The sequence below is a fragment of the Trachurus trachurus genome (genome assembly GCF_905171665.1).
Source record: "Trachurus trachurus genome assembly, chromosome: 7".
NCBI classification, from domain to species: domain Eukaryota; kingdom Metazoa; phylum Chordata; class Actinopteri; order Carangiformes; family Carangidae; genus Trachurus; species Trachurus trachurus.
In genome coordinates this window covers 14,269,337-14,281,575 of record NC_139901.1, presented here as the reverse complement: position 1 = coordinate 14,281,575, position 12,239 = coordinate 14,269,337, and the positions used below count along the sequence as shown (strand labels likewise).

Here is a 12,239-nt window from a genome sequence, read left to right as displayed (position 1 = left end):
ACTGCATGAACTACTTCTATACATTAGTTAAAATAAAATAAAAATACGGCTATGAAATAATCCCTGAAATTAAATAATATGTAGAAATATATAATAAACATAAATATGAATATAAATATAAGTGACTGAGTCATCAAAATATCCATATACATAGGTAAGGTGACAAATGCAGAAATATATAAATAAATGTAACATAGGTAAGTCAATGATCATTAAATAGCTACGTGGATGAATAGATACCAATATATATTTTATTTTGAATTCCACATTTGATTATTTCTGTCAGACTTTTGACTTTTTTTTCCCCCAAATGCAACATTAATTTATATATCTTTATTCCACTGTTCTATGACTATGTTAGTGCGAAATAAAGCTAAATACTAAGATTGATCCTACAGTTGACATAAAACACATTTTGCTCAGCATGTGGAGTTGGCCTAAAAGTCAACACTTTATGTAATAGTCCACAGACCACTACCACAGTCTGACAGTGTCACTTTTTAGTATTTTTTTCTATAGTCCGGGAAACAAATCCTGTCCTCTGTATTCAACTTTATTCGGATTCTACTTAATTATTATTTGCAAATGTAAAAATAAGGCAAAATTAAAAAGGAGAAGCTTACTCTCTGTTCTGCTATTATGGTGTGATCAGGATGATGTTTTATTGGGTTGGACTGGACGGTATCAGTAACAGATGGCCAGTGTGTCAGTATATTGACTTTTTTTGTGACTCTCAGCTAGTTTTATAACTTCCTTTATCAATTATGTCATAATATAATTCTGTGGCAGGCTCGAAGCGAGACAGAGAGTATCACAACAGCAAAGACACAATCAGTTTAATTTCATACAATCGTCTTTTATTTCATATAGAGATAAAGAAATATATCTGAAAGCTAAAACAGAAACGTCTGTGGAACAGCCACAGCACAGAGTAAGAGACGGTCATTAGTGTGAACAAGATCTGTTGGTGCAAAAGAAGGAACATGAAACTAGTGAGAACCATTAAAAAACAAAAAAAGAAAGCAGTTTTTGTTGTGAATGTGAACACAGAGCAGAGCCACTGTTAATCCGTTGTTCATTTTGTGGTGGGAGAACAGCTTTCACCCACAAACTATGGACACCGGTGTCACCGCAGTCACAGTTTTACCAACACGTGTGTGGTAAATCTGCAGTAATGACAGGATACTAGTGAACAGGAGAAAACACGTATGAACCGGACATGTCACTGAACTGAACTGCTCGTACGTTGGCCACTTTCACACATCATTCGCCACCTTCACTTGTAGCTTTGTTGCCGTCTGCGCCGCCTGGAGTTACTCATACAGACAGGATGTGACCGAGTTTGTAGCCAGAACAAGAGACAACAGAGAAAAGACAGAGTGAAGAGGAGAACAGGGAAGGAGGGAGGAACCTCAGCCTCTTCACTAAAACATTTCTGCGATTTTTCACACCTCAGATTACACAACCTCACAGTTTATCTGCCGTTAGCCATGTCACAATGCGCTCTGCTGCTTTGCTGGGGTCGGTTGCACAAAACACCTTAAGTTTTCTACTTAAGCCTGACACTTCAGGTTTCATTTCTGCTTAGCCGAGGGAGTTACTTAAGACTGAGGCACAAAATCTCTTAAAAGGTTTCCTTAGTTAAGGAAATTTACAGCAATTACAGCAGCAAAATTCTACTTTTTCAGTCTGTTGATTTGCTTTTGTGATACCCGCCACGGTGAACTTTGGTCTTTTGTGCAACACTTTGATCATTATTTTAGTATGAGACAAAAATAAAGAAAATCTTAAGGTGTTCTGTTCAACAGGTCCCTATTGTTTTTTATTTAAGCTAAGCTCAAAAAACACAGTGCCATTTCCATGGTAACTTGGATGTGAGATGTATGATAATGACAATATGAAGCTGTGGTTGCACTGTTAACTGTAAAAACAGTTTGTGATCTCAGCTCAGCCTCCTCATCCATGTAAATACTATCAGTCATTCTTTCATATATTAAAGACCGGCCCCACTCGCCCACATAAACATCGGCTCACCAAAATAAAAGCACAGAGAAATAAATGAGCAGAGGAACACAGGACAGAACCTACAGAGTTTCATCACACTAATATGGCTTATCACTTCCCTTATATAACACATTTCCATCAGGTGAGAAGCACCTGTTGCTGAGTGGCTGGAGCCAAAACTCAAACACCACATATCTAATGTGAATTTGCAGGATTGATAAAGTTTTAATCTGGAATTTCCTCCCAGACTAAAACATGAGCACAAAAGAGAGAAGGGGGACCAAATGAAATCTAATCCAAATCTGACTTCAACTGGTGACATGACTCTAACCCTTTTCAGAAGGTCAGTGCTTCGTCATAATCAACTAACTGGGGCTGTGACCGAGGCTTAAACATCTCAAACTTTGGTTTTTCCTTCATATTATTACATGAGTAACTTTCATGTCTAGACAGTGAACTGTTGGTTTCCACAGAAGTTGACATCACGTGCAACTATTTGTCTCATTTCATCTCAGAAATGTTAAAGGCATTTGTTTCTTGCAAAGACACACCAGCTGTCAGACCAGGAGCTATCTACTGAGCCCATGTTTCATCCTTCACTTTCTTCACCACTTGGACACTGTCATTTAAATTAAAAATGACACGTTCAACCTTGTGATCACAAGTTTAAAAATATTGTTTCATCCCTGTGATCGCAGCATGTGAGATAATCTATTGGTTGCGACTGATTCTAATCGATAGGGACAGGTGAGATATCGGGAATTTACTGATTTAATTGTTGCTGTAACAGGATGTGACATCTGTAGTGATGATGTTGCACACAATGAATGAATCGCCCGACCCTTCGCTCTGCAAAGACTTCATGAAACCTTTCAGATTGAACAGTTCAACCTGCAGGGGATGACGATGATGACTCAGCTCAGCGCTGTGATTGTAGGATTTTAGAAAGGACAGATGCCACATGCGCAGAGGACGCGAGTGGGAAAAGTGTGTCAGACTGTTCAGGCACCTTCTGTCTGTGAGGTCGTTTATCCTCATGAGTCAGAGTCTGACACGTCACGGATACAACTCAACCAGCTCAGTGCTCCTCTACCTCCTCCTGCACGTCATCACTCCTCACATAACTCATTCAACCATGGCACTGATCTCTTCTCTTTTTTTGTATGCACTCAGATCCAAATGGGTGGAAGTGGAAATGGCGCAGGATCAATGAACCTTAAAACCACAATGAAGTCGTAAAACAAGAAGAATCATGATCACCATTCACAGATCTGTGTGCGAGTGTATTTCCATTAACACGTCTTGTTAGTGCACAGAAACAAAGTTTGGTTGTTTTGTTGATTTAATTTTTATGTGATGAACAGACTGAAGAAGAATAAAAACACCTAATTCTTCTCCGCTGGGCAACAATCAGGGGAACTTAAAATAAAATAAAAAAATAGGGAGGGGAGGGGGGGTTACAGTCCATTTCTTTGCCTGTTGTTCCAGAGGCACCAGGGGGTGAATGATCCTGGTCCAGAGAAACTCTTCAACTTCTTTAAATCTTTAAGTTTTGTATCGTAGTTCATCAGCAGGTCGGACCTGCAGCAGCTTCTCTTGTCTGGTTCAGCAGTCGAAAACCAAAACGCACCATCATCATCACTTGCAGCCAGTTCCCGGCACTAATCAAACTGCCGTGCCTGGAGTCAGCCTTTCATCCAGAATCAAGACTTCAACTGTGAGTCTCTGTCGTCTTGGCAGCAGGCGGAGAGGAAATATGGCTGCTCTGGAAATGATTTACAAAAAGAATATTGTACACCCATGTTGTTATTTATTTAGAAACCAAGAGAAGGAGACATGAAGCAGTGGACAGAGCTCTGCGTGTTGGGATTAGCTCCAGACAAAGACAGAGGGCATCTGACCGACTTCCTGTGTTTCGCAGACAGAAGAAGAAGAGTTAGGAGTGGATCTGCTCCACTACACTGAGCGTTAACAACCAAACGTCTGAACTGAAAGCACTGTACAGTCGCCACCTCTCCGGCTCCACCATGACATCGACAGAGTGTGTGTGCACGCTTTGTGTGTATGAACTGCTCGAAGGTGTGTGTGTGTCGGTGTATGTGATACTGAGTGTATGCCCAATCACTGTCACTGAATATATTAGTACACTAGCCAGAGACGCTGAACGCTAGTACTCGCCAGTGGTGCCGAACGGAGCGTGCTGCATCTGTACACGTGCGTTCTGTTGGTTACGATCTGGAGGAGGGCGCGTCCTCGAAGCTGATGATGCTGGACTCCGGGTGCTGAGCGCCGCTCGCCGTCGATGCTCCGCCGCTCTGCGACATCAGGGAGGAGGCGGAGGAGGCGCCCGCGGGCCCCCCCGCTGGTCGCAGCGAGGAGGAGGAGGAGGAGGGTTCGCGTCCACCTGGGAGGAGTGGCTGCGTGTCAGTTCTGACCTCGTCCTCGTCCTCGTCTTCTTCGTCATCCATGCTGGGCCAGGCTGACTGGTCCTCCACGCGCTTCAGACGCTCGTTCAGAGCTTTGAGGGCCAGTTGTCTGGGAGGAGGGAAGCAGTCATGAAGAAAACCGTTAATGCTTTTGTGACGGAGAGAAGCTCAGTCAAAGGCAGCAAAGTGATGGTCACAGTCGACTGACAGAAAAAGTTCAGTTACAACTTTTGCAAATTCATGATGTAGATGTTTAGGATCTGTCCAACTAGAACTCAGAGATCAGAGCTTTAACGCGTTAATGTGAACATGATGCTTTTGTGTGATGAGTGAAATAATCATCAACACCATGACTGAATGTTTCCACCTTGAACCAGAGGCATGAGGACAGAAGACAGAAACAGCCAGGGTTTCATACACCACAGACCTGAGGAACCAACCCCGTCAACCAGGCCATCCTAAAACCGTTCTAAAAGATGCTATCTGTGCTAACAGGTCTGGTCCGTCTACTAGTCTCTGGTTCTGGTCTCAACAGTCTCCTCCTCTGAGTCTGGGTCAGACTGGGTCCTTCTGATGTTTCCTCCTCTAACCATCTTGATGCTCTCTGCTCTGTCACCTGGAGCCAGCAGGTGGTGGGCGGGGCTAAAGGCCTGAGCCAGGTTTCTCAACCAGGAAGTCAAAGCAGATGAAATCAGAAAGACAACTTTTACGAAGTTTCACAGTTTTTTTGTGCCCTGTGTGACACACAGATAGCAAACCTCTTCTCAGGTCTCCAAAACTTTAAACACATTTTCTGCTTTACACACACATTTTGCAATTCAAAATGGCACTTTTTAAATGCACACGGTTCTTTGCATAAGAAACAACAATCTGACAGAAAGTCACATTTCAAAACACTGCCATTCAAAATGACACTACATGAGCTAATTGACCAATATAGTATGTGCCACCTGGCCAAACACCTCAATGGTTAATTGTTACCACTTCAATCAGGAAGTAAGCAATAAAAGACCACAGGTGGGCATTATTTTGTTTGTTTGACAACAATGGAAGACGTTGCAGAGAGAGGAATGGTGAGAGTTTTTCTATATTTTTTCTGCAATTTTCTTTCTTGTTCACTCCTATGTAAACATATCTGCTGTGCATATGTTGCACTGACTTGTTTGGTGAAAAATAAAAATAAAATAAATGCACATGTGTGTATCTGCAAATATTTCTGTGCACAATCTGAAGAATTCTCTACAATTTGAACTATTTTAGTGTTATGGCAAAGCCGAACGATGAGAGTGCTTTTCATTATGCCCAACAACAGTGTGCAGTTGGTTGGACAAAAATCTGAATATGAATGAATCGTGTGCCATTTGGTGCAAAAGTTTGATTTTGATAATGTTATATGTAGTTTTGGTTGCAAGTGCTTCATTTTGCAGGATATATGAGGTATTTTGCATTTTGGGTGTGTGGTTTTGTCAATTGTGTTCAGTATTCTGATAAAACTAGCCTAGTTTGCAAAATTGTGTTTTAGCAATCGGAAAAAACTGTAATGGCTGGAGATTAACTTGTCCTACTGTGGCTCTCTGACAGAGACAGTGTTGCTCTGTGATCATCTAATTCAACGATCCTTCTGTAATGTTTCGTCTGTTTCTTGATGAAAGTAAACAGCTCAAGTTGTGGAGCAGAGAACTGAGACTTGCTCTTGAATGACACACAGATAATTTGTTGATGATCTCCTTCTCATCCTGGAGAAGTACCAATTATTTTTCAAACTCATCACCATGAGCGTAATTTCCCTTTCGGTTCTTAATTAGAAGCAAATCATCAATCAAGCATTCAGACGCCGCCTCAGCTTCAGTCACACGGCAGTCATGTTTGACCTGCCAGACTGGGGGAGGGAAACTGAACAGCCAGGACTGAAATAATTAAATATAGAAAAACCATACACTCTCTTGTCAACGTTATAGCTGTTGCTTGTTATATACACACTACACCTGTGCAAACAGTTTCAATGAAATATTGTATAGATTTTTCTTTGTTTAGCCTTTATTCATATTTTGTTTTAATTTCCCCAAAATTAAAACTAACTGTGTGTAGTAGGTGTGACTGTCACAGGGGGAAAGATTATCTCTGACAGACTGAAAGTAGAGGTGAGTAATGTGACAAAGTGTGTGTGTGTGTGTGTGTGTGTGTGGTAGAGCGAGGATATGTGTCAACTGTGAGGAGAGAAAGCGAGCCAGCAGACCTTCCTTGTGTAAATAATACAACACGTTTCTGCTGTGTTTCCTCTGCTGCTTATTGACTGTAAGGGTGTGAGAGTGCGTGTGTATATTTCAGTATTTCATTTAACAAAGCTTTGAAAGTCATTTGACATGTGTGAAAGCAAAGCACACACACACAGTTGAAAACCTTGTCTCAGTCGACAACCTACGGATTAACAAACCAGATTCTGACTCTGGAGAGTGAATGTTTTACTCCTCCCTCTTCGCTCCGACTCACCTCCTCCTCTCGGCGTCCTGTGGGTCCGTCCCCGGCAGGCTGATGGTGATGGAGGACGGCGCCCCCACGTCGTATCTCTTCACCATCTTCCTACACACCTTCAGCTTCACAAGCGCGGCGTGGACCAGGCCGGCCAGCAGCCCCACGGCCGGCTGCAGCGCCTCCGGGAAGAAGCTGGCGAAGGCAAAGTGGTCCGACATGTCCCCGCGGCCTCGGCTGTGCCTCTGGTAGAAGCGCAGGTAGACCCAGCCGGACAGGGCGCCGTAGCTGTACGCGGCCAGATGGGCGGAGCTGTCGAGCAGTCCGGATAGGCGGAGTAAGGCGAGGAAGAGGAGCACCAGGGCCGGCGCTGCTTTCAGCCTCACCTGAGACGGGGGAAAAAAGAGGAAATTTTAGCTCCTGTGAACAAGAGTGAAGAAACATTACTAGGCAGAAACTGGTCTGCCAGCCAATTCCCACAATGCACTCAGGTCAGCCAGATTCAGGAATGGGAACACCAAACAATAGCTGATGGGATGCCAGGGCGCAGGCGGGGGTCAGTGTCAACATCCACAGGCCTGATCAACGTTTCCTGAGCTGAGAGACTCAACCAGGTTTTATATAAACTCATAAAAAAGCCCAAATAACAGCAGCTACAGCGGCAGGGCTTCTGAGATGTGACCTAATGTGTGCATGACGCAAAAACAATAAAGCCTTATCTGGACACTGAGTGAACACTGCTCTGCTGTCTGAGAAGCCTCACAGTCGATCGTCAGATGTAAATGAACAGATCAGCTGTCGTCAATGTTTGGAGGAGAATCACATGTTTAAACCAGAGAACAGAGCACACGCTCTGATAACACACTCTGGTAAGAAGTAGTAGTAGTGTGAGCAGGCAGCACAGAGCTAAGCCCCCCCCCCCCCCCCCCCCCCCCCCCTCCCCCTGTAGTGGATATCACCAACAGCTCTGAGTCTCCCTGCTCTTGATTTAGGAACTCTCTCTCAGCAACATCACTTCAGATGTGAGATATTTTCAGCTCACAGCAGCAGCAGCAGCTCTGTGATCTGCCCACAGGTTTGAGATGGGAGTTCAGCTCAGACACAGACTGGGAGGATGCATCTAAACCTTCAGCTGGTGTGTCATGAAGCAGCTGGTGGTGACGTCTGTTGTCCAAGGCCTCTTTCAGTTTCCCTTTCTTCACTGACTGTAGTAGGACATTTGATATTTGGTGAAATGCACTATTTTGTCTCTCTGTGTTTTATGTCATGGTGTATATGAGTTCTTTTTTTTTTTAATCTAAACTTGCTCTTTTTTTTGTCCATGATATTTGATATGAGAGAAGTTTTGAGCTGGAGACACTGGTGCCTTTTAATAGCAACTGTGGCTTTGTTTGCATCAATTAGCTTAATGTGCAGATGCTCAGAGGAGCTGTTGGTGGTTCAGAGTCACCACAGGGTCTGAAAGGGCCACTGTGAACTTTTCTAATATTGTATTTAATTACAGCCTTCAAAGTTACATCACTGATAAAAAAATAAATAAAAAAAAACATTAACTGAGAATATCCACAATGGAAACTAGGACTATTAACTTAAAGAGTCGGACCTCCTTTAAACAAACTCTTTCCCCTTTCCTTTAAACACACCTGAGTTTATTTTGACAGTATTACTACCATACTTTTTTTTTACACAGTGCAGCCAGCACCCATCCTTTTACTTTGCATATACACATGAGATCAAATTGCTGTCATGTTATGTTTAATGCTACATTTGAATATGTAGAGTGTCTGTGTGGCTGCTATCTCAATGACAGATCTCTTGTAAAAGAGATTTGTTTATCTCCATGGGGCGGTCTGGTGAGATAAAGGACATTAAAGTAAAGTAAAATAAATAATTTGTTGATTTATGTAGAGTAACGTTTTCTAACTAGCACCTTGTCTTTGCTGGGTATTGGGTAATTCTGTGTCTCCATTATGAAAGTCTATGTTGACTTGAACTAACATAGCAAAGTGCATTTTATATTTTTTCCCTATAATAACACTGGATGATCCTGGATGAGACCGCACCTTATTCTGACACAGGCGTGGTAGTGTGCCCATCCAGAGGCCAGTGGTTTGGTCTCCTGTGCTGTTTACATTCCTGACTCCTCAGTGGTATGATGGTTTAGATTAATTTGCAGACCTCAGAGAGGAGCAGGACCCCTCCTGCTGTTCAATATAGCCTCACCTGTGGCACTCTGAGCACCGTGGTGTCCCCCATGGTCTGCTTCAGCGCCACCAGGACCCCTCCCAGGAACCCGGCTGCTCCGTGGACCCGCACAGCAAACAGAAAGTCCAGGTCAAAGGTGGCCACGTAGGTGAGGAGGTAGGAGAGCCCAGCCAGGAGGCCCGCAGACACATTAACCACTGCAAAGAAGATGAGGAGCTCCAGGGCGCCCCACAGAGGCTCCAGCAGGCGCCCACACGCCATAACTGTCCCCACGTTGGCCGCCACCCCCCAGACGTGCTGCTCCACCACCCCGTGGGTCACCAGTGTCCACACCCAGAAGTTGGGTGGAAAGAGGTATCCCGGCGTCACCCCCAGGGCGTAGGGAGTGTCGACGGCCCATGACAGCAGGTAGAGGAGCACCACCACGGCGGCGATGCTTTTCACCACCACGCTGGTGCTGGCCAGAGCAGCCAGGAAGTGCTGCCGCGCCACGGGCAGGTAACGATTCATGGCCACCAGCTGTCGAGACGGGGAGGATCCCTCCGGAGCGGATCGGTCGCAGCAGATGTTGGGATGATGCCGGCGTGAGATTAACAATGCCGAGCAGAACAGGTGGTGACACCCGAGAGTCCCGTCAGCATCAGACACCGCACCTCTCTGTGAGCCCTCATCCGGGACAGCGGCTCCCGGCTGGGTGGAGACAGGTCGGGGGTCAGCTCAGGAGAGACCTGTTAGTCTTTGTGTTAAAGCTCAGTATGTCACAATTAAACCGGAACAGTTTGTGCAGCAGCCCCAACGCCTAATGAGAGCACAGTGGTGACGAAATCCTGACTAACATAGGTAAGAAACTTTTTGCTCTGATAAGCCCGGAGCCTGATAATAACCTCAGCGGAGAGACCTTGTGACCTCACTGCCGAGCTGGCAACCTTCAGTCGGGCCCGGACCAGTTCACAAACCGCTACCGGCTCTCAGGCAGGTGGCAGCATCCAGGTATGTAAATCCTAACAGACACCACTTCACCTGAGTGAAGAGCTCGGCGGAGCTAGCCTGTAAACACAGCGGAGCTAATGTTAGCTAAGCTGTCAAACTGAACCGCGTCTCGACCGACGACGGGTGTTTGTTTTCCGCCGCCGAACAGCAGTGGCGGTGAGACGGAGCAGCTAACTTAACAGCGGTAAAAAATTAAAATTAAAAAAAACAAATCTAAGGCCGACACTCCGGCCCACGGAGCTCCAGCCCCGGTCCTCTCTCGGCCCCGGTGTCTACCGGGCTAGCCCGAGGATCTCCCGGAGTTAGCAACAGGCCTCCACAACAACGTTAGAGCCGTTAGTGAACCCGCGTCGACCGGAGCTGCGTCCACGGCTTCAACAAACCTCCTCCGCCTCGGGGGACGGTTCCGCTGCTTCCCCGGGTTTTAGGAGCAGGTCGCCGGGCACGATTATAAGATGTTAGCGGGGCACTCCTCCTCCAGCACCAGCGCTCAGACACTGACCTGCGCTGTCTGCCACCGTCATCAACAATCAGTGAAAAAACGTCAAGTCACGTAACTTTCGAGCCCCAGAGCATGCTGGGAAATCGAGTTCTCAGCGAGAAGACGCAACCAAGCACAGCGCCCAGCCCTTCACAAAATACCATAGATGGGGAAAAAGCAAGTTAACCGCCTTGTATCATTGCCATCTAAACCTTTGTAGAATAAATAGCTACACAAATAACTAAATTATTTGTAAGTCTGTCTGAGTTGAGTGCTGGTCCTTTGGTCTGAATCTGTGAGATGATGGAATAAAAAGAGCCTAGGCTAAATAAGTGTGGCATCTGGAAAATAAACAAATGTGGAGTTAAAATGAATTTTTAAATTGTATTCTTAGGCTATTTATTTATACAGCAGCAAAGTCCTCTAAATTAATACCTTTATTATTTTTATTCACTCTTTTATAGGACAGTTTTCACTGCTCACATAACAGTTTTTTGTTTTGTTTCGTCTTTTTACCCCTTTCCCTTTCTACAACTTCAAGGGCTTCTTCATTCAAATTCAAACAGCAGCACAGTTTAGCTACAGCTACAAAGAAGAAGCAATTTGTTGTTTCATTCATCTCAGTAATATAATTATTTATTCTGTAAACAAACTGTGCCTACAGCAGAACGAAACTCTGGTAACAATAAAGTGAAAAGGACATTGAAACAGTTAAGATGCATTCAGTTTATTCTGAACAATCATGAACCACTAAAAGACAAATCACACAAAACACCAACAGGAGTTTGCACGAGATAAATATCACTGACGTTTATTGCCATTAATCTTCATGGCACAGGCTGTGCAGTCTCCCCGAATAAATCACTGGTCAGAAACCTCAAAACTTCCCATGATGCAAAGGTAAGTGGCATATGAGTTAAAAAACAAAACAAAGAAAGAAACAATAAGTTTAGTTTCTGAACATTGTTTTGTCTGTTGTATAAAGGACATCATGAGATGCAAATTAACTTTAGTTCAACAACATGAATGTTCAGTTGTTGAAGACATTGAATTTTTCTAATTCAAATAGCTGGAAACCCTGAGGCATTCTGTCACCGATGACCTGAAGTGCACAGACGATACCTTGGCACATAACTTGTAGAAAAATGCTCCTGTGTGCTCTGTGGTATAGTGAATCACTGTGGGCTCGTAAATGAAAAAGGTTAATGAGTATATTCAAAACAAAAACAGGTTCTGTGGTTAGCTGATGTTTGTGAACTGTATTAATTCAGTCACTTCTTTTCAGGAAGTGCGACAAACTGCAACAAACTACTTGTTGTCATTCAAACATTTTTCTCCTCTCACTGGAGATCAGCGGGGGTCAGAGCATCCATCATGTCCCCTATAGCTGGAAGAGTGGGAGCACCAACAACATCTGCTGGAGTCTGCCCTCCGACCTCAAGGCTGTTATTTTGACAGTTGCAAGTTCTGTAAACATCTGTTTACCTGCTGGGGACATAGAAACCAAACCCAGATGTCACCCTCCTCCACACTGTGCCACATCGATCTGACATGGACAGAATGATGATGATAGTCATTATGGCAATGATGACAACATTGTCCAGAGCAGCAACATTGATGACCCAATGAATAAACAGATGAGAGCAACTAAATTCTGATCAACT

General features: G+C 44.3%; 1 protein-coding gene across 1 annotated transcript; it reads right to left on the bottom strand.

The window, feature by feature from the left end:
• Nucleotides 1-860: 860 nt before the first annotated feature.
• On the bottom strand, nt 861-10,605 carry tmem115 (transmembrane protein 115). Its single transcript, XM_083974960.1, has 3 exons — nt 9,123-10,605; nt 6,921-7,285; nt 861-4,539 (listed from the first exon to the last, which is right to left on the bottom strand). The coding sequence occupies exons 1-3, from the start codon at nt 9,612-9,614 to the stop codon at nt 4,233-4,235; spliced, it is 1,164 nt and encodes a 387-aa protein (XP_083831086.1). The 5' UTR covers nt 9,615-10,605; the 3' UTR covers nt 861-4,232.
• Nucleotides 10,606-12,239: the final 1,634 nt, after the last annotated feature.